The sequence below is a fragment of the Bos indicus genome, chromosome 7 (genome assembly GCF_029378745.1).
Source record: "Bos indicus isolate NIAB-ARS_2022 breed Sahiwal x Tharparkar chromosome 7, NIAB-ARS_B.indTharparkar_mat_pri_1.0, whole genome shotgun sequence".
Classification (NCBI taxonomy): Eukaryota; Metazoa; Chordata; class Mammalia; order Artiodactyla; family Bovidae; genus Bos; species Bos indicus.
The window spans coordinates 1,462,139-1,484,154 of NC_091766.1; the positions used below are offsets into that span (position 1 = coordinate 1,462,139).

General features: G+C 51.4%; 2 protein-coding genes across 7 annotated transcripts in view; one reads left to right on the forward strand and one right to left on the reverse strand.

Moving 5' to 3' along the window:
• Nucleotides 1-10,661, reverse strand: part of SQSTM1 (sequestosome 1) — a 72,299-nt gene extending 61,638 nt beyond the window's left edge. The window contains exon 1 of the mRNA XM_070792326.1: nt 10,637-10,661. The gene's annotated coding sequence lies outside the window, so the exon portion shown is untranslated. The remainder of the gene's footprint in view (nt 1-10,636) is intronic.
• Nucleotides 10,559-20,957, forward strand: MGAT4B (alpha-1,3-mannosyl-glycoprotein 4-beta-N-acetylglucosaminyltransferase B). Of its 6 annotated transcripts, none has more exons than XM_070792322.1 (15): nt 10,559-10,741; nt 15,636-15,821; nt 15,907-16,047; nt 16,130-16,263; nt 16,640-16,686; nt 16,977-17,090; nt 17,328-17,403; nt 17,524-17,638; nt 17,993-18,123; nt 18,271-18,378; nt 18,493-18,686; nt 19,813-20,026; nt 20,109-20,196; nt 20,284-20,396; nt 20,489-20,957. In XM_070792322.1, the coding sequence occupies exons 1-15, from the start codon at nt 10,645-10,647 to the stop codon at nt 20,510-20,512; spliced, it is 1,782 nt and encodes a 593-aa protein (XP_070648423.1). In that variant the 5' UTR covers nt 10,559-10,644; the 3' UTR covers nt 20,513-20,957. The 6 variants fall into 6 exon arrangements, 4 of the variants coding, with proteins under 4 accessions (XP_070648423.1, XP_070648425.1, XP_070648424.1 ...); XM_070792324.1 differs by having other exon boundaries at nt 19,948-20,026; XM_070792325.1 differs by having other exon boundaries at nt 10,604-10,741; nt 15,659-15,821.
• Nucleotides 20,958-22,016: the final 1,059 nt, after the last annotated feature.

Below are 22,016 nucleotides of genomic sequence, written 5' to 3' on the forward strand. Positions count from 1 at the left end.
CCATGCCCTGTGGGGCCACCCAAGACAGACGGGTCATGGTGGAGAGGTCTGAAAGAATGTGGTCCACTGGAGAAGGGAATGGCAAACCACTTCAGTATTCTTGCCTTGAGAAACCCATGAACAGTATGAAAAGGCAAAATGATAGGATACTGAAAGAGGAACTCCCCAGGTCGGTAGGTGCCAATATGCTACTGGAGATCAGTGGAGAAATAACTCCAGAAAGGACGAAGGGATGGAGCCAAAGCAAAAACAATACCCAGTTGTGGATGTGACTGGTGATAGAAGCAAGGTCTAATATTATAAAGAACAATATTGCATAGAAATCTGGAATGTTAGGTCCATGAATCAAGGCAAATTGGAAGTGGTCAAACAGGAGATGGCAAGAGTGAACATCGACATTCTAGGAATCAGAGAACTAAAATGGACTGGAATGGGTGAATTTAACTCAGATGACCATTATATCTATTACTGTGGGCAGGAATCCCTTAGAAGAAAAGGAGTAGCCATAATGGTCAACAAAAGAGTCCGAAATGCAGTACTTGGATGCAATCTCAAAAACGACAGATAGTATGATACTGGTACTGTTCGTTTCCAAGGCAAACCATTCAATATCACAGTAATCCAAGCCTATGCCCCAACCAGTAACACTGAAGAAGCTGAAGTTGAACGGTTCTATGAAGACTTACAAGACCTTTTAGAACTAACACCCAAAAAAGAGGTCCTTTTCATTATAGGGGACTGGAATGCAAAAGTAGGAAGTCAAGAAACACCTGGAGTAACAGGCAAATTTGGCCTTGGAGTATGGAATGAAGCAGGGCAAAGGCTAATAGAGTTTTGCCAAGAGAACGCACTGGTCATAGCAAACACTCTCTTCCAACAACACAAGAGAAGACTCTACGCATGGACATCACCAGATGGTCAACACTGAAATCAGACTGATTATATTCTTTGCAGCCAAAGATGGAGAAGCTCTATATAGTCAGCAAAAACAAGACTGGGAGCTGACTGTGGCTCAGATCATGAACTCCTTATTGCCAAATTCAGACTTAAATTGAAGAAAGTAGGGAAAACCACTAGACCATTCAGGTATGACCTAAATCAAATCCCTTATGATTATACAGTGGAAGTGAGAAATAGATTTAAGGGACTAGATCTGATAGATAGAGTGCCTGATGAACTATGGACGGAGGTTCATGACATTGTACAGGAGACAGGAATCAAGACCATCCCCATGGAAAAGAAATGCAAAAAAGCAAAACGGCTATCTGAGGAGGCCTTACAAATAGCTGTGAAAAGAAGAGATGCAAAAGCAAAGGAGAAAAGGAAAGATATAAGCATCTGAATGCAGAGTTCCAAAGAATAGCAAGGAGAGATAAGACAGCCTTCCTCAGCAATGCAAAGAAATAGAGGAAAACAACAGAATGGGAAAGACTAGAGATCTCTTCAAGAAAATTAAAGATACCAAGGGAACATTTCATGCAAAAATGGGCTCAATAAAGGACAGAAATGGTATGGACCTAACAGAAGCAGAAGATATTAAGAAGAGGTGGCAAGAATACACAGAAGAACTGTACAAAAAAGATTTTCATGACCAAAATAATCATGATGTTATGATCACTCACCTAGAGCCAGATATCCTGGAATGTGAAGTCACCTAGAGCCAGACATCCTGGAATGTGAAGTCAATGCTTAGAAAGCATCAGTATGAACAAAGCTAGTGGAAGTAATGGAATTCCAGTGGAGCTATTTCAAATCCTGAAAGATGATGCTGTGAAAGTGCTGCACTCAATATGCCAGCAAATTTGTAAAACTCAGCAGTGGCCACAGGACTGGAAAAGGTCCGTTTTCATTCCAATCCCAAAGAAAGGCAATGCCAAAGAATGCTCAAACTACCACACAATTGCACTCATCTCACACGCTAGTAAAGTAATGCTCAAAATTCTCCAAGCCAGGCTTCAGCAATACGTGAACCGTGAACTTCCAGATGTTCAAGCTAGTTTTAGAAAAGGCAGAGGAACCAGAGATCAAATTGCCAACATCCGCTGGATCATGGAAAAAGCAAGAGAGTCCCAGAAAAACATCTATTTCTGCTTTATTGACTATGCCAAAGCCTTTGACTGTGTGGATCACAATAAACTGTGGAAAATTCTGAAAGAGATGGGACTACCAGACCACCTGACCTGCCTCTTGAGAAACCTATATGCAGGTCAGAAGCAACAGTTAGAACTGGACATGGAACAACAGACTGGTTCCAAATAGGAAAAGGAGGATGTCAAGGCTGTATATTGTCAGCCTGCTTATTTAACTTATATGCAGAGTACATCATGAGAAACGCTGGGCTGGAGGAAGCACAAGCTGGAATCAAGATTGCCGGGAGAAATATCAATAACCTCAGATATGCAGATGACACCACCCTTATGGCAGAAAGTGAAGAGGAACTCAAAAGCCTCTTGATGAAAGTCAAAGAGGAGAGTGAAAAAGTTGTCTTAAAGCTCAACATTCAGAAAATGAAGATCATGGCATCTGGTCCCATCACTTCATGGGAAATAGATGGGGAAACAGTGGAAGCAGTGTCAGACTTAATTTTGGGGGGCTCCAAAAATCACTGCAGATGGTGACTGCAGCCATGAAATTAAAAGACGCTTACTCCTTGGAAGGAAAGTTATGACCAACCCAGACAGCATATTCAAAAGTAGAGACATTACTTTGACAACAAAGGTCCATCTAGTTAAGGCTATGGTTTTTCCAGTGGTCATGTATGGATGTGAGAGTTGGACTGTGAAGAAAGCTGAGTGCCAAAGAACTGATGCTTTTGAACTGTGGTGTTGGAGAAGACTCCTGAGAGTCCCTTGGACTGCAAGGGGATCCAACGAGTCCATTCTAAAGGAGATCAGTCCTTAGTGTTCATTGGAAGGACTGATGCTGAAGCTGAATCTCCAGTACTTTGACCACCTCATGAGAAGAGTTGACCCATTGGAAAAGACTCTGATGCTGGGAGGGATTGAGGGCAGGAGGAGAAGGGGACGGCAGAGGATAAGATGGCTGGATGGCATTACCAACTCGATGGACATGAGTTTAGTGAATTCTGGGAGTTGGTGATGGACAGGGAGGCCTGGCGTGCTGCAATTCATGGGGTCGCAAAGAGTCTGATGTGACTGAGTGACTGATCTGAACTGACTAGAACAAATAAAGAATAAACAAACAGATGAACACAATCACTGAAATAAATACTATAAAAGGAATCTATAGTGGAATAACTGAGGCAGAAGAATGGATAAGTGAGTTGGAAGATAGAATTGTGGAAATAACTGCTGAAGAGCAGAATAAATAAAAAATAATGAAAAGAATTCAGGATAGTCTTAGAGACCTCTGGGACAATATTAAACACACCAACATTTGACTTAAAGGGGTCCCAGAAGAAGAAGAGAAAAAGAAAGTGTCTGAGAAAATTTTTGAAGAGAGTATAGTCAAAAACTTCACTTATGTGGGAAAGGAAATAGTCAATTAAGTCTAAGAAGTGAAGGGAGTCCCAAACAGGATAAACCGAAGGAGAAACATGCCAAGATACATACCAATCTATTCTTTGGAACTCTGTATTTAGATGCTTATATCTTTCCTTTTCTCCTTTGCTTTTCACTTCTCTTCTTTTCACAGCTATTTGTAAGGCAATATTTTATTTCTGTAAGGCTTTATTTCTTCTAAGTCCTTGTTAAATGTGTTAATTGATTCTTGCATTTTCTCTATTCTATTTTCAAGGTTTTAGATCATTTTTACTATTACTACTCTGAATTCTTTTTCAAGTAGTTTGCCTTATTTCCTCTCTGTTTATTTGGTCTTGTCAATTTCCACCTTGTTCCTTCATTTGTGCAATACTTCTGTCTTTCCATTTTTTTCCTCATTTACCGTGCTTGAGGTCTCCTTTGCCCAGGCTTTAGGGTCGTATCCTTCTTCCTTTTGGTGTCTGCCCTCAGTGGGTAAGCCTGGTCCACTGGTTTGTGTAGACTTTGTGTTGGGAGGGACTTGTGTCTGCATTCTTGTTGGAGGAGGTGAGTTTCTTTTCCCTCTGCTGGGCAGGGTTGTGCTAAGTGATATGTTTTGGGGTGTCTATGGGAATCCTGTCTGTTGATGATTGAATTTGTGCTTTTGTCTTGCTTGTTGTTTGCATCTTGCACTGGGTGCTGCCAGCAGTTGGGTGATGCTGGGTCTTGTGTACAGGTGAAGACCTTTGTTTGAGTTTTCACTAATTAATACTTCCTGGGGTTAGGAGTTCTCTGGCAGTCCTGGATTCAGCACTTCCACTCCAAAGGCTCAGGCCCAAGACCGGTCAGGGAACTGAAATTCCACAAGTCGCTGTTATGGCATTAAAGGGAATTAAAACAAACACACGAAAACTAAAAACAAAACAATAAACAAAAGACAAATCCCATATAAATGGTACAAACAAAGTCAGACAAATAATAACAAAAACAATGGACCACGCACACACAAACAAAACCAAAACAGTCCAAAGAAAAGAAAATACAAGAAAGTGACCCAGCAAGTAAAGGAAACCAAAAGTGTTATTTACCAAATAAAAACAAAACTAACTAAAAAAACTAACCAGGAAACAAAACCAAAGCAGAATGCCAACTGGGGGATAAAGCAAAAAAATAAAATAAATAAAACTAATAACTTGATGAAAAAAAGGAAAAAAAAGAAGAAAAAAAATAGAAAAGCAAAGTTAAATAGAAGTATGTAAAAAAGATTTATGTATATTAAAGAATAACTATAGCAGGATAAGAACAATAAGAAAAACATACAAAATAAAATATTAATTAAAAAAAATTTTTTAAAGAAGAAAAAAGAAAACAAAAAAGCCCACAGACCTGCAAAAGGCGAATGTAGAGGTAGAAGTATATAAAGGAAATAAAAAGTGTGATTTAAAAAAAAAAATTCTCAAAAGCTTAAATAGAGTTAATAGTAATAATAAAATCAACAACCACAGTAACAGAGGGGGTAAAAAAAAGGAAGAAAAAAAAAGTCCAGAACCAATCACAGAACCAATCAAAATATGAGTAATAATAAATGTTTTTCTCAGATCTCAGCTGTCAGCGTCCTTTCCCTTGTGAGTCACAGTCCACCTCCACTTCCCTAGGATGCTCTCCAACACTGGGCTGGTCTCCGGACCTGCTGTGGGGACAGCTCAGACTCTAATCTGGCGCTACTCCTGTGTATTCTTTTCTCCAGTGTCCACAGTTGCCAGAGCTACTGCACTTACTTTTATGGGAACTCTCATTGTCCTTTTATATATTCCATAGATACAGAGTCTGCCTCGTTAATCATGTGGGTTTAATCTGCAGCTTGTACAGCTGGTAGGAAGATTTTTCATCCTTTTTCTTAGTCACACTGCCCCTGGGGTTCAATTGTGATATTACCTTCACCTCTGCATGTGGGTTGTCCACAGTAGTTTGCTCCAGAGGCTTCCCTGGAGGACTTGGGTGTGTCCCAGTGAGGACCAGATACAGAGATGGCGCAGCTGCTTGGATTGCAGGGACCCCCGCAGTGCCAGGGACACAGGAGAGCTGGCAGCCAGGGGAGCAGGAAATATAAGCACTTAGGGCCTTCTGTAGCCTCTAGCAGCTCTGCCTCAGAAGGGATAGAGCACGAAAATAGTGCAGCTGCTTGGATCAGGGGGTTTGTCCCTTATTCTTTCCCCATTCAGAAATAACAAGCTTAGAGAAGGAAATGGCAACCAACTCCAGTATTCTCCCTTGGAAAAGCCCACGAACAGAGGAACCTTGTGAGCTACAGTCCATGGGGTCGCAAAGAGTTGGACACAACTCAGCGACTAAACAACAACCACCTCAGATCATCAGGCATTAGATCCTGGAGGTTGGGTTTCCCTGCTATAGAGTACTGTTTTTGTGAAATCTCTGACTGCTTGCCTCTATCAAAATACTTAATAGGCATTACTATTTATAAAATAGATAATCAATAAGGACCTACTGTACAGCACAAGGAACTCTAAACTAAATACTCTAATGGCCTCTATGGGAAAAAAAATCTGAGAGTGGACACGTGTATGTGTATAACTGATTCACTTTGCTGCACACCTGGAACTAACACAGCATTGTACATCAACTATATTCCAATAAAATTAATTTAAAAAAGAAGAAATAACAAACTCCAGGACAAAATATTGGAGAAGGCAATGTCAACCCATTCCAGTACTCTTGCCTGGAAAATCCCATGGACAGAGGAGCCTGGTAGGCTGCAGTCCATGGGGTCGCTAAGAGTCGGACACGACTGAGCGGCTTCACTTTCACTTTTCACTTTCATGCATTGGAGAAGGAAATGGCAACCCGCTCCAGTGTTCTTGCCTGGAGAATCCCAGGGATGGGGGGCCCTGGTGGGCTGCCGTCTATGGGGTCGCACAGAGTCAGACACGACTGAAGCGACTTAGCACCAGCAGCAGCAGGACAAAACATATTTCCATTCCACATACCTTCTTTTACGGAAAGCACACATCCTACTTTCCTTAAGCAACCATGACCTATCTTTTACATTAGCATTCCCTGATTGGACTATCCCATAACCTCTAGAAACATGCATCTTCCGAAAGAAGAACTTCTTTCCTTAATGTGGTCTGTGGTAAAAGATATGTGTCTGAGGGCACTCAGGGCTGTGCACTGGGACGACCCTGAGCGATGGGATAGGGAAGGAGGTGGGAGGGGGATTCAGGATGGGGGACACATGTACACCCAATGGCTGATTCATGTCAGTGTATGGCAAAACCACTACAATATTGTGAAGTAATGAGCCTCCAATTAAAATAAATTAATTTTTTTAAATAAGAAAAAAGATATGTGTCTGATATACTCAAACATCTTTAGTTTCCCCCTCATAAGAAGACAAAAGTAGCAAAGGAGTCAATTTGGATCTGCTTAGCAATTAATGTTCCAATATTTCATCTTATTTGAAATGGCCTGCATCCTCAATGAATTCCTATTAACTTAATTTTGTTTCAAGTTATCAAAATGTGGAGAGACTATTTTAGATGGATATTTCCAAAACATGTAGCTCAGCTGGTAAAGAATTATTCCTATAGAGTTTACCAAAAAGCTCTTACCTCAGTAACCTTTACTTAAAAATGTAATCATATCAGGTTATTTTCCCTGTTGACAGATTTTATAACAATATGCACTTATTAACAATAATATGCACTTATTAACTTCCAGTAGGGTGTTCTTTGGAAGGAATGATGCTAAAGCTGAAACTCCAGTACTTAGGCCACCTCATGCAAAGAGTTGACTCATTGGAAAAGACTCTGATGCTGGGAGGGATTGGGCGCAGGAGAAGGGGACGATAGAGGATGAGATGGCTGGATGGCATCACTGACTTGATGGACGTGAGTTTGAGTGAACTCTGGGAGTTGGTGATGGACAGGGAGGCCTGGTGTGCTGTGATTCATGGGGTCGCAAAGAGTTGGACATGACTGAGCGACTGAACTGAACTGAACCCTAAGTACAATAAAAGTATTACATTTAAAAAAAAATATTACATTTAATGTTCATGATTCTAAAGATAGGTCTATATTAATTAAGCCTACAAGCTTAAAACCAAGCTCTAATACCAAATATTAATTTAATATTATCTCCCAGATCATATGTATCTGGAATGTATTCTGGTGAGTTTTATATTTCTGAGTATGTATATAAGGACTCAGTTTCCTTTAAGCCAATTAAATACAGTTCATTTACAAGTTAATTTTTACATAAAGACAGACAACAGAATCAGAGATCTTTTAGTTTTCCTGCTTGAATTTTAAAAGGTCTCTTTTAATACAAAAATACTTATTCAAAAAGATAAATGCACCCCAAAGTTCATTACAGCATTATTTACAACAGTCAAGATATGGAAGTAAACTAAGTGTGCATCCATGGATAAATGGATAAAGAGATGTTCATCTTCTTCTCAGAAGATAAAAAAGAATGAAATCTTGCAATTTGTAACAACATGGATGGAACTTGAGGGTCTTAAGTGAAATAAGTAAGGAGAAAGACACATACTCTATGATTTCAATCATGTGGAATAAAAACAAACACAACAAACAAATAATATAATAGCAACAAACTCAGATTTGTTGAGACAAATCAGTTTGTTAACTCAGCAGAGAACTGATCAGTGGTTACCAGAGGGCAAGGGACTGGGTGAGGGGGGAGCTACATGGTGATGGATGCTGACTAAACTTACAGGGGTGCTCACTCTGTAGTATATACAGATGTGATTTTATAATGCTGTACACTTGCAGCTTACATCATCATGATCATCTTCACCATCATCCTAAATAAAAAAGAGGTGTAATTCTCCCAAAATAAAATGTCTCTTTTTCTTTTCCTCAGTCTGGGGGACTACAGATGGATCAGAAAGTTCCTGAGAGCCCAGGCAAAATAGTTACATTGCAGAGGCAGAGGCAGACGAGGGGAAAATGCAAGTTCATCTCCCCCCTTTTTTTTCTCTTTAATGTCTAAGTAACCCAAGGCTGGAGTCTCAGGCAATGTGGGCTGTGTTTGAATCTCAAGGCTTAGTGTTCCATCATGCCCACAATTTTAGCAGAGACTTGCAAAACTGCATAAGATGAAGATCCTTATTTAACATGTACCAGTGACAGAGCTTGACACAAACAAGTTTTCAGGATAACAGGGATGTGAGCGCAGATATAAGGATCAAGGGAGAGGTACAGGGTGAAAGAGCAGAAAGACTGGGGAAAAAAAACAGCAGGAAAATAAAGGTGAGAATACTGGGAGGATAGGCCTTCCAGCCCCTACATGATACGTTTAAACCTCACTCACTATCCTAAATCTCCCGTCAGGGAGAGCCCACTGGACCGAGGTTTGCCGGGTGTTAGGCCAGCCTCTCCCACCTCTGCTTGTCACCTGTCAAGGTGAGCTGTTGCCAGCCACAGGCTGAGAGCAGTGGTTAGCTGCAGGAGGTCCACTCTCCCAGAAGGATACAACAGAGAAGTAGAACAGGAGAAAGAAGTAGAGAGATAACAAGGTGAAAGAGACAAAGAGGAAGGGTTAAGCTTTGCCTGAATGAGGCCCCCAGGTGGGACGAAGTGAGGTTCAGGTGATCACTTGTCACCAATGGTGATCCCTCAGGTGCCCAGATCTTCTCCTGGGAAGCGGACAACTTCCCAAGTTGGGTGCCAAAAATCTGCTACTGATCTGGGTTCTTGGCCTTCCTTAATCAACAGAAATTGACTAGAGGGGAGACAAGAAATTCAGGTAAGGCTTTATTGGGGTCCTTGCTGCCGCAGCAGTGAGGGAGAGTAACCGGGTCCCTTGCTGGCTCCTGAGGGTTGGGGGGGGCGGGCAACCTGGTTCCTTACATGGGGTGAAGGTAGGGGTGTGTCTAGGGGTTAGTCAGGAGGGGTGGCTTAGACCGTTTGCCCATGCTTCAGGCCAAGTGCAAGGGGCATGCACAGTACTCTGTTTCTGCTCGTGGCTCTTCAGAAGTGGCAGTTGTGGTTTTTGGTCTTTCTATATCTTGTTCATAATTTGCCCCCACTGCCCACTCACACAGTAACTTTTAGTCCCTTGTAGCGTCTTTGTCAGAGAAGGCAATGGCACCCCACTCCAGTACTCTTGTCTGGAAAAATCCCATGGACAGAGGAGCCTGGTAGGCTGCAGTCCATGGGGTCGCTAAGAGTCGGGCACGACTGAGCGACTTCACTTTCACTTTTCACTTTTATGCACTGGAGAAGGAAATGGCAACCCACTCCAGTAACTTGCCTGGAGATTCCCAGGGACAGAGCAGCCTAGTGGGCTGCCGTCTATGGGGTCGCACAGAGTCGGACACGACTGAAGTTACTTAGCAGCAGCAGCAGCGTCTTTGTATTCTGTTGCTGGATAAGACCTTTGTGCAGGTGCAAGCACCGCAGCTAAGGGCTCCAGATCCCGGCCTGTCTCACTTCTGCCTAAACCCCTCAGACCTGGGACAGGGGCCTGAGGGTCGTCAGTTAACCCGACTGAGGTCCAAATATGGGTTGGAGAAGTTCATAAGGAAAACGTTATTGAGAAGGGGTTGGGGACTGACGCACGCCGCCACCACAGCGGACCGCACAGTCTGGCAGGTCCCTGCTTCGACCTACCTGAGCGCAGAGCCCAGGGCCAGCCACCCGCACCCCGCGAAGTCCAGGACGTCTAAGCCCGCACGCGGGGCCGGGGCCGCGGCCGCGAAGCGGACCGGCGCGATCCCGGGCGTTCGTCCCCCACCCCGCCCCTCGCGTACCGGTGTCGGCAGCGGGTGATGCGGCCCCTTTAAGTCCCGGCCGCCCCGCCCTTCGCAGTCAACTCCGCGGCGGCCCGGGATCCAGGCCGGGCCGCGGCTCTCGCCGCCCAGCCTAACCCAGCCCGGCCCGGCCCGGCCCGAGCGCCGAGCCTAGGCCGTCCGTTTCCCACAGCCTGGAGGAGCCGGCGGTGCGGCGCCCGGCCCGGTCCGCAGCCCGGCAGGCCGGCCCGCACCTCCGCCCGGCCCCGGGCTCGCAGCCCCTCCCCGCCCCGGGGCCGGGGCCCCTGCAGCCTCCCGGTCCCGGCGCTCCGGCCCCGGCCCCCCGGGCCATGCGGCCTCGGCCCCGCCGGCGCCCACCGCGTACCTGAGGAGATGAGGCTCCGCAATGGCGCCTTCCTGACGCTGCTGCTCTTCTGCCTGTGCGCCTTCTTCTCGCTCTCCTGGTACGCGGCGCTCAGCGGCCAGAAAGGTGAGCCCCTCCCCGCCGGCGCTGCCCCGCTCCCCTCCCGCCCCGGGCGCCGGCCTAGGCAGCGGGGCTCGGGCGCCCGCCGCGGAAGGCGGCCGGAAGCCGGCGCCGGCGCCCCCTCCCCGCCGGCCGGCGCGGGGGGACGCCCCTCCCTGCGCGCCCCCACTTGTTTGCTGCCGGAGAAACGAAATTCTCCGCGGCCCGGGGCTGGGCCTCGAGGCGGGGGCCGGGCGGGCGCTCGGGACTGGCCTCCGCGAGTTTTGCCCGCGCTGGGGCGGGTCGCCCCCTCTGGCGAGCGGGGGACCTCAGAGTTCTCAGAGAGGGGAGGGAGACACAGGGGCAGAGGCGGCTTCGCCGGCTCCGGGCACATGGATGCCCCGTTCCGGAGAGCCGCGTGAAGTGGCAACCGGCCGCGCAGGCGGCACTGTCACTTCCCACCACCGCTCCGCCCCGGCTCCTCCGGAGCCTCTGGCCCCAGAACTCCTCCACGGGGAAGCGGACGCTGCGGAAGCCTTCCTCAGGCTGCTGGCCTGCGGGGTGCCTTGGGGGCCTCAGGAGCAGCCCACCTGGCTACCGGTTAACTTGCTTTATGTGGCCTCACGTGAAGTTTGCTCCAGCTAGCCAGTCCACCGCCGAGGACCCCCGAGTCTACTAGCACACTTCGGGCTGAGGGGGCAGACCGCAGCACTGGCTCCATGTTGGTTGGGATGGATGGGGCTGAGTGGAGCGTTTGCTGAGGGCACAAAGCTGAGGAGGCCCTCGCAGGCCTCTGTCGACCCAGCTTGCAGCACCAGAGGCAGCAGGAAAAGCTGCTTCCTTCCTGCCTTTAGCTTTCCCTGCAGGAGGCCTAGGCAGGCTCGGGCTGAGGCTGCTGACCTCAGCCTCGCCCCCACCTCCTGCTTCCCTGTCCCCAGCGGAGGCCTCAGGAGGAGCCTTTCTGACCCTCGACGTCCCCGTGTCCCCACCTGGCTCCTGCCCGCCCAGCTCAGCCCAGCCCTGTTTGGGTGGAGGCTTGGGCTGTCCTTGGGGCACCAGAAGGCCTGGAAGGAGAACCCTAGGACTTGGTACGTGGAGGCCACGGCTGGAGCAGAGTTCTCTGTAGGTCTCTGTATGTGGAGTGTTCGACCCAGGGAAGGGCATGGCTGGGGCAGAGTTCTGTGTAGGTGAGGTGTGTCACCTAGGGGAGGACACTTTGGACCCTCAGCAGAGTGGCCACGTAGGCAGACTGGCTTGGAGGCCAAGGTGGGGCCGTACCTCATGGGCTGGGGCACATTTGTTCAGTTGTGAGTGAAGTAATGAGCCCTTGCACCCTGCCCTGGGCGAAGCCACATTTCCTAGGTGCCTCTTGCAGCAGCCGCATGCTCTCAGCTGGATGTCAGGAATTGCAATGTCAGACCCCCACCTGTGCCAGGACTCCAGACTGTGAGTCTGACTAGCCACAGTGTCCAGGAGCATGGGAGTGAGGGAGATACCCATGGCTCCATTTAGGCCTACTCTCTCTAGGGGCTTCCCAGGTGGCCCTAGTGGTAAAGAACCTGCCTGCCAATGCAGGAGACTTAAGAGATGCGGGTTCGATCCCTGGGTCGGGAAGATCTCTTGGCATGGCAATCCACTCCAGTATTCTTGCCTGGAGAATCCCATGGACAGAGGAGCCTGGCAGACTACAGCCCATGGGGTTGCAAAGAGTCCGACACAACTGAAGCTTCTTAGCAGCAGCAGTAGCAGCTCCCTAAGCGAAGCATCCAGGAGCCTGGTCAAAGAAGTGGGGTTCAGATGCAGGGTCCTTGTCCCTGGGGCCTGAAAGCCCAGAAGCCTGTGACATGTGACAAGAGGGTCACCTGGGCCTTCCCTACTGAGGGCTGCTACTCTTTTGGGGGGCCCAGTAGGATCTGGTCTTTGAAGGCCTGAAGGGAAGCCTGAGTCTGGGCTCTTACATGAACCTTTCTCATTTTTACATTCAGATGACTGTATTAAGCCTGTAGGGAAGCCAGACTAAGTCTGAGACCAGACTGGACCTTGGCTTCCAGTTTGTAGTGAATACAGAACTCAGGAGAGGGCTGGCCCCAGCAGGGATGCTTAGAGGAAAAGCAGAGGAACCCAGATCTGTAGGGAAGGGAAGAGGTGGGCAGGGAGCCAGAGAGAAAGGAAAGTAGGAGCAGGTGGCATCCTGGAAGCCAAGGGCCAGGAAGGACACATAGGCCTTGGCAAGACCCTGGATGCAGGTTCCAGGCTCACTTTCACATCCAGCCTTGACAGAATTTGTGCATCAGCTCCACTAATGCTCCGGTTATAGCCTGCGAAAGGTCCCCAGGGAAGACAGCAGACTCTCCAGGGGGTTAGCCTGAGCCACACAGCCCTCCCCCTGTCTAGGCTGTCCCCTCTCTTAGACTTCAGCAATGATGGATGCCCGTCTTGACCCCTGGGAGAGTGGAAGCAAATCCTGGAGAGGAGGTGGCCACCTGCCCCCTTCTCCATGCTTCTGCCCCACTGCAGGTTAAGAGCAGACCTTCACTGGGCCCGGCACCTGTCTGTGCTTCTCTGAGCCTATTTTTCCATCCCTCAGTACAGGGCACAAGGTCTGTGCCCCTGCTTCAACCTTGAAATCTGTTTCTTTAATGAAGAGGGACCCAAAGGGAAGCTTGTGGTCTGTGGGCCTCAGATATCTTGATTATTTTGCCTTCTGGTAGAGGGAGGCGCAGGAAAGCCTCCAGTAGTGTGACCACAGCTGCCCCCAGGACTTGGAAAGAGGAAAGCTTCTGGCAAGAGGACCAGGGTAGGGAGCAGGCTATGCCCAGGCCTCAGTGGTCAGGGTGATTCAGGTCAGCAGAGCCCACCTCTGGGTCCACCTAGGACAGGCTAAGGTTGGACAGAGCTCAGCCTGCTTAAAAATCAGAGAAGGCCATGCGTGGGGAAGCAGGGGCAGCAGGCAGAGAGAGTGAGGCCTCCTTACACTCCCTCCACCTCACAGAGGGCCCCGCTGCAGGGGGCTTCCTTGGGTATAGCCAGTATCATTGGGGTGGGCATCAGGGACGGTAGGTAGGTAGGTGGAGACTGCAGGAGGGAGGCCACCTACCTGCTTGGGCAGCTCTGAACCACATCCTACTGGGCCTCAGCACTCCCCAGTTAAACTTCCTGTTGGCCGCTGGGCAGGGGAGTGATGGGGGTGGCCAGCTCCCTGTTTAAAGGGTCAGGTTTCTGGGGTAACCTGGCCTCAGAACCCAGAGCAGAGCCTCAAAGATCCGGTAACCTGACTCCTAACTCCCTCCCTAGTGGGGCTGTTCTGAGCACAGAAGCTTGAAGTGGCCTGGCCTTTGGCCCCAGGGGCAGCGTGTGGGGAGGGAGACTGGGGCAAGCTTCTGACTTTGGAGTGCCTTATCAAGGACCTGCTTGGCTCCCCTGCTCTCCCCCTCTCCCCCTCCCCGCTCAGGCCTCTCTGTCCTTCCTAGGAGCTGCTCCTTTCTCTTTTTCCAGAACTTAGCACTTAGGCCTCTGCCCTAGCTACAGAAGGGGGTGTCCTGGGATGACCGAATTTTGCCTTGGTCATGACCTTTGGAGTATCTGGTTGTGGCGAAGTGACACCATCCCAGGGCATTCTGGGGGTTGTGATCCCCCTGAGAGATCAAGGAATATAAGAGCTGCCTGAGGATGAGAGGGGAGAAATCTGGAAGGCTTCCAAGACTTGGAGAGTTTTGCACTGAGGCCTTGAAGGCTCCACGGGCTTTCATTAGGCCCAGAAGAGAAAAGGGAATCCCAGGCAGATGAAACAAGCATGTGTGAGAGCATAGACGTCAGACGAGGAAAAGGCAGTGTGTGTGATAGCAAAAAAGGAGGGCAAAAGCCAGATTCGAAGGGCCTTGAGAGTGAACAGCCTGGCAGGACCTGGCTGCCTCAGCAGCAGCAGCAGATAGCACTGTTGTTTTTGTCTCGTGCTTGATGGCTCGGCCCTGCCAGGCCAGTGGAGCCAGGTACTTGACACCCTAGGGCTCCCTGTCCACTGTCAGGCAGCCCCACCTCTGTGCTGCTTCAGGCCCATGTCCACCTCGGAGCCTGCAGATGGGACCCTGCTGGAGGTTCTGATCCAGGTCCCTCTGGGTGGCATGGTTCAGGCCTGGGACAGCTCTTCAGAGAAGCAGGCCTCAGGGCATTCAGAGCTTGTGTTCCCTCTCTGCTGTTGCCTTGCTGAGGGACCTGTGACTCGTTTTTCAACTTCTTTGGTTCCTCTGAGCACTGGGAGCTGTAACTGCAGTGGTCTCCCCACCCCCCCACTATGTGCGATTATGAATCCAGAGCTGGTGTCTAGTGTAGAATGACCGCCATGGGGACAGTGGTGAATGCGTATCCGGGGCTCCGTGCTACTTGGTGGATAGGAGGGGATGTTCAGGGAGGTTTTCTGTCCCCTAGGAGCCTTGGGGATGGGGCTGCCTGTGATCTCTGTGAAGTAGGGTGGGAAGCGAAGTGCAGAGGCTGAAAGAAGGAACAGGGGAAGGCTGGCCTCAACATAAGAACTGCTGGAGGAAGGCGGGTCTTGGATGGGTCCTTGGATGTCCTGCCTCCTGGAAGGAGGAGATGCTGCAAGGAGAAGCAGGAAGGGGCTGTGAGAGCTACTGGGAGGAGAGAATTCAGTCCTAGGCTTTTCCACCTCCAGCTTAGTTTGTCCCACCTGGGCCTGGAAGTGATCTTGCAGCCTGCACTAGAGAGGACTAATTCCCCCTGTGGAGGCTTTTCTTCTGCAGGTGTGAGTGTCACTGTGACTGCAGAGTGACTTTTATGTAAGCCCATGGGACTCACATGTAGCAGGCATGAGAACAGATGTGAACAGATGTGTGTGCTGACACACTCGGGGGGCAGCGGGTCAGCTCTAGGCTGCCCCCTGGTGACAGCGTGCACACCACTCAAGGTGATGTGGTGGACGTCTACCAGCGGGAGTTCCTGGCCCTGCGTGACCGCTTGCATGCAGCAGAGCAGGAGAGCCTCAAGCGCTCCAAGGAGCTCAACCTGGTGCTGGATGAGATCAAGAGGGCCATGTCCGAGAGACAGGCGCTGCGAGATGGAGACAGCAATCGCACCTGGGGCCGCCTACCTGGTGAGGCGCGGGAGCGGGACGCAGTGGGGGCGTGAAGCTGGTGGTTAAGCTCTTTGTCTGACCTGCCCCTTCCCGACCCACCCAGAGGATCCGCGCCTGAAGCCGTGGAACGTCTCGCACAAGCACGTGCTGCACCTGCCCACTGTCTTCCACCACCTGCCACACCTGCTGGCCAAGGAAAGCAGCCTGCAGCCGGCCGTGCGCGTGGGCCAGGGCCGCACCGGAGGTAGGGGGCCTGGGAGAGGCGAGAGGCGGGCGGCGGGGCAATCCCCACGTGTGCCCGGGGCCGACCCTCCGCGTCCCCACAGTGTCGGTGGTGATGGGCATCCCCAGCGTGCGGCGCGAGGTGCACTCCTACCTGACTGACACGCTGCACTCACTCATCTCGGAGCTGAGCCCGCAGGAGAAGGAGGACTCGGTCATCGTGGTGCTGATTGCAGAGGCGAGTGGGCGGGGCCAGGCCGGGGCGCTCAGTGCAGGGCGCGGCCTAAAGGAGCGGGGAGAGGAAAACAGCAGGGTTTCAGAGGAGGAGACTCAAAGTTCAGTTGGTTTCATTCACAAACTTGCCAAGGTAAAAAATTAAAAGGAAAGAGACAGTTTACTTTCTCCTCCTGGGGATGTGAAGTTACCTAGTCCGCCCCACCCCTTGGCCCCAGGTATCGAGAAGGGCTTTCTCTGAGGCACCTATGGCCCCTAGGCCCAGCCTTACTTAGCCTTTAGGATGGTGGGAGAAAGAGCTTTGTCCTTCCCCCAGCCTTTTCTTCCAGGCCATTTGGGGTGACAGCCTGACTCAGGGAGGGCACTTGGTCTTCCCACAGACTGACCCACAGTATACCTCGCTGGTGACAGAGAATATCAAGGCCTTGTGAGTACTGGCAGCCCAGCAAGGCTGGTGAAGGGAGGACTCTTTGTGAGGTGCTGGGCAGGCAGGAGCCTTCCATCTGTGGGAAAGGGTGCTTCCCTTCTTGGCTGTGGGGGTGGGTATGTAGAGATGACCCAACCCCTCTGAAGCCTCTGTGTGTCAGCAGGATGGGTGTGATATCGGGGGATGTCTGCCTGGTGGGCTTTAGGTAAAGGACGGGGTCTAGCTAGCTCAGCTCTGCCCCTGCTCTGGTCCCTGGAGTCTGCAAACTCACTGGGCCTTCCTGTCCCCAGGTTCCCTACGGAGATCCATTCTGGGCTCCTGGAAGTCATCTCCCCTTCCCCCCACTTCTACCCTGATTTCTCCCGCCTCCGAGAGTCCTTTGGGGACCCCAAGGAGAGAGTCAGGTACTAGTCCTATCCCTCTCCCTGTGCCCCCAGCCACCTGCCCCCCTGTGCTAAGGAACCTAGCCTGTGGGTGTCTTGCGTCCCGAGTCCTTTTCTGCACTGCCTCCATCGTTCCATTGGAGGACCGCTGCATGGGGTGGGTGGGGGGGTGCCTGCTACCCACTCAGTGGCCTCTGTGGTGGCCACACTGGAGGTGGAGGGGTCTGAGCTCTTGAGGCCCCTTCCCCTGGTCCGCAGGTGGAGGACCAAACAGAACCTTGATTACTGCTTCCTCATGATGTATGCACAGTCCAAAGGCATCTACTACGTGCAGGTGAGCACTGATTCCCTGCTCTGGCCCCCTTTCCCCCTGCCCGGGCCTGAGTGGTGAGCCCTGCCCTCCCTGTGCCCATCCTGAGTCCTGGCCCCCTTCTACCTTCCCACCACTGTGCAGCTGGAAGACGACATCATAGCCAAGCCCAACTACCTGAGCACCATGAAGAACTTTGCACTCCAGCAGCCCTCGGAAGACTGGATGATCCTGGAGTTCTCCCAGCTGGGTTTCATTGGTGTGCCAGCCCCCTCCCTGCCCAACTGGCCTGACCAGAATATCTCTCTCCAGCCCACTTCTATCTCTGTCATCAGCTCTCAGCCCCCTGCCCTGTTCCCAAGCCCAGGTCAGGCTCTGAGTCTTTTCCTAGAGTGCCCGCTGTAGCCCCTCCTGGCCTATTCCTGCCTGCCCCTCTGCATCAAGATGTTTGGGCTCACCAGCCCATCCGCCCTCTTCTTACCCACACCTGCCTGCAGCCAGCCAGAGGTTTTGCTGTGGGACCCTCCCCAGAGTCCCCCACAGGGATTAAGAGGAAGTAGGTCAGGGCAGAGCTGCCTTCTCAGCACCCTTTTCCCCCTACTCCTACTCTCAGGGAAGATGTTCAAGTCGCTGGACCTGAGCGTCATTGTGGAGTTCATCCTTATGTTCTACCGGGACAAGCCCATTGACTGGCTCCTGGACCACATTCTTTGGGTGAAGGTCTGCAACCCTGAGAAGGATGCGGTGAGCAGGGCCTGCACAGAGGCGGGCGGGGCGGTGGAGCCAGCAGCCTCCTTCAGGGACTGTTTGGTGATCGTGCGCCTGACAGGAGGAGACTGTTGCTGGCTGGAGGAGTTTGTCTTCAGCCCATGTGTCACCCTCCCTCCACAGAAGCACTGCGACCGGCAGAAGGCCAACCTGCGGATCCGCTTCAAGCCTTCCCTCTTCCAGCACGTGGGCACTCACTCCTCACTGGCGGGCAAGATTCAGAAACTGAAGGTGGGCGGTGCCGCCCTGGGGCGGGTCGAGCACAGCAGAGCCTGGGCCGAGCTCAGGCAAGGAGGCGGCGGGCAGCCCAGGGCCCACCGAGCACCTGTGTCCCTCCGCCACCAGGACAAGGACTTTGGGAAGCATGCGCTGCGGATGGAGCACGTGAACCCACCAGCAGAGGTGAGCACGAGCCTCAAGACGTACCAGCACTTCACCCTGGAGAAGGCCTACCTGCACGAGGATTTCTTCTGGGCCTTCACGCCCTCTGCAGGGGACTTCATCCGCTTCCGCTTCTTCCAGCCGCTGCGACTGGAGCGGTCAGTGCCAGCGCCCACAGACCCACTTTGGGGGAGGGGGAGGGTGGCTACCGCGGTTCAAGCCTCACCGCAACTTTCTGACCCTACAGATTCCCCTCTGTGACCCCCCAGCAGATTATTTAATGTTGTTAGGTTTTCTTATCTGAAAAGTGTAGCTCAGAACAGTAGCGACAGAATTCCCTGGTGGTCCAGTGGAAAGACTCAGGCTTTCACTGCTGTGGAACCGGGTTCAGGCCCTGGTTGGCGAAATAAGATCCATAAGCTGCATGTGGTGAGGACAAAACAAAAAGGAACAGTAGCTACTTCATAAAGGCAAGTCCAGCATCGCCCGCAGGAGCTTGGTGACATTGCCCGTCACCATCGGCCTTATGAGTAAGTTGCCTTGTACAGTCCAACAACTGCTTTGGGTGGTGCCCAACTTGGCCCAGTACCACAGGGCCCACTGAAAGGCTGTTGCTGAGCCGTGAAAGACTCCGGCATTCTTGGCCTCCAAAGGAGAGGAATTCAATCTGGGGCCAGAGATAAGGCTTGATCGCTCAGAGCTTTTGTGTGATAAAGTTTTATTAAAGTATAAAAGAGATAAAGCTTCTGACAGAAGAGGGCAGAAAGAGTTGCCCCCCTGCTAGCTTTTAGCAGTATGTTATATACCTATCAGCAGGTTGCTAAGAGAAAGGAGATGTCTCAAAACTCAGAGTGGCACCAGGCCCCTCACCCACAACATGCATTTTGAGATAACATTGGCATCAGGTGAGTCATCCCTGGCCGTAAAATGATTGACATGAATCATGAAGAAAGGCAGGTTTCCGAGTAAATATGTAGTTTCATTAACATAGATTAGGAGAACAATGTATGAGTAAAATATTCCGGTTTGTTGAGCCCCTACTGGTCTGAGTCTTAAGCAGAATCAACTTGAAGAAAGACACAGTCTAGGGTAAATACATAGTTCATTAACATGGCTTAAGAAAACCACTTCCATAAGAAAAACATTGATTAGCTCAAGGTTTGAGAAAAGTTAGGTTTGGGTGGAACCAGGTGGTGTCATGGCAACACAGAATTTTACCTCCTTTTAATTTTGTATAGAGAAGGAAAAAAATGTCTAACACTTGCCTGTTTCCTCCATTTGGAGAACCCTGGCCTTCCTTCCTGTTCCCCTCTCACCACCGACTGCCGTCCTGGCCCAGGCCTGGCCTTTTCTCTGCTGGGTGTCATGCCTAGGCAGTGCCCCACCCCTGCAGCAGCTCACAGGCCTGTCTGGCCGCAGGTTCTTCTTCCGTAGTGGCAACATCGAGCACCCAGAGGACAAGCTGTTCAACACGTCTGTGGAGGTGTTGCCCTTTGATGTGAGTGTGGTGGGGGGTGGGTGTGCACTGAGGCCTGCCCCTCCCACAGCCACCGGCTTCAGCCCCTTGATTTTGCCCCCAGAACCCCCAGTCAGACAAGGAGGCCCTGCAGGAGGGCCATTCGGTCACTCTGCAGTACCCTCGGAGCCCTGATGGCTACCTCCAGATAGGTGAGTGAGGGGCTACGGAGCGGAGGTGGGGGCGAGGCTCGATGAGCAGGGCTCTTGGGGCCACCTCTCACTGCTGCGCTCCCCCAGGCTCCTTCTACAAGGGCGTGGCACAGGGTGAAGTGGACCCTGCTTTCGGCCCCCTGGAAGCACTGCGCCTCTCCATCCAGACAGACTCACCTGTGTGGGTCATTCTGAGCGAGGTGACATGGGGCAGGGGATGGGGAGCTGTACCCAGCAGCTAAACCCCAGCGCTCCCTGAAACCCCAGCTGACACTGAGCCTGGTTCTTCCAGATTTTCCTGAAAAAGGCTGACTAAGCTGAGACTTAGGAAGGTGCATTTCAGCTGGTCCTGAAGCCCGGGAGACCTGAGATGTCGCCGCTGCCCCCGGAGGGCCAGGCATGGCTGCCCCAGTCTGCTGGGTTGTGCCTGGGACCGCGCTCCGCAGGCCTGGGGTGGCCGCTGGCCCGGAGGCCCCAGGAACTGGTGCTGCCCCGCCCGCCGGCCGCGGGGAAGAGGCAGGCGGCGCCTACACTGTGCCTGAGGCCGGCGCGCCACCCGGAGCCGCTCCCTCCTGGCCCCCTTGGGCCAGGCCGTTTTAGAAGAGCTTTTTCCTGGACACCCACTGTCTCTGGCGCGAACACTGGAATGCATATACTACTTTATGTGCTGTGTTTTTTATTCTTGGATACATTTGATTTTTTCACGTTAAGTCCACATATACTTCTATAAGAGCGTTCCTTGTAATAAAGGGTTAATGACGTGTTTGCCTCTAATCTGGCTGTATCATCAGGCGCCCCTGCCTTGCAGCATGGCCCAGCACGACCTAGCCTCCATTTCCTGGGAGTGGCGGCTTGGTAACTAGGTAACTGATGGAGCTAGTGTGGAATCTGGGTCGACCCCCCGCCAACTTCCAAAATGACCTTCCTCAGAGCCCCCCCCCTAGCACCCATCATAGCTATGGAAGTGCCTGCACCCGCCTCTCAAACAAAGGCACACCCCTGTCTCCTCTCCCCACGCATTCGTGGGTCTCGCCCTGCTTTGACCCCCGTTTCCAAGGCCCTGCTCCAGTCCCTGGTCTCTGACCCATCTTAGGGTCTCTCAGCCAGCTCAGGGCCTTTGCTGTTACCTGGTTCCTCTCCTCTCCATTCTCAGTTAAAAGCCACCTCTTTAGGGACTATTCCTGGTGGGCATTCCTTAGATCTGGGCCCCAAGACTCCCAAACGTTCACCGGAGAGCGCCTGTGCGTGCGTGCTAAGCTGCTTCAGTCCTGTCCGAGTTTTTGCAAACCCTTAAACTGTGGCCCACCAGGCTCCTCTGTCCTTGGGATTCTCCAGGCAAGAATATTGGAGCACGCCAATCAACCAAATTGGTTACATTCATTGTCTTTCCCAGCTCTACCGGCTGCAGCAGGTTGCCCAGAACACTTGTGCTTAGTCGCGCCCGACTCTGGTGACCCCATCCCACCACGCTCCTCTGTCCATGGAATTTTCAAGGCAAGAATAGTGGAGTGGATTGCCATTTCCTCCTCCAGGGAATCTTCCCTACCCAGGGATGGAACCCATGTTTACTGTGTCTCCTGCATCAGCAAGTGAATTCTTTACCACTGTGGCACCTAGGCATCTAGATGCTGGTAACCCAGTACCGATCCCAAAAAGTCCCTTGTGTTGGCTGTGAAGGCCAGGGTACACGGAATAGGGCGGCTGAGGGTCAGCGGAGAGGCAGGATTCATAGGAGAGGGACAGGCGAGGAAAGCACTGACCGCAGTGAGAAGCCCTGGGTGAGCATCGGCGGGAAAGGGCGCCTGCGCCCCGAGCGTGTG

Coding starts and splice junctions, on each gene's coding strand:
- MGAT4B (XM_070792322.1), top strand. CDS start 10,645: ATGAGGCTCCGCAATGGCGCCTTCCTGACGCTGCTGCTCTTCTGCCTG. Junction 15,822..15,906: donor CACCTGGGGCCGCCTACCTG/GTGAGGCGCGGG, acceptor CGACCCACCCAG/AGGATCCGCGCCTGAAGCCG. Junction 20,027..20,108: donor TGGAGGTGTTGCCCTTTGAT/GTGAGTGTGGTG, acceptor TTTTGCCCCCAG/AACCCCCAGTCAGACAAGGA.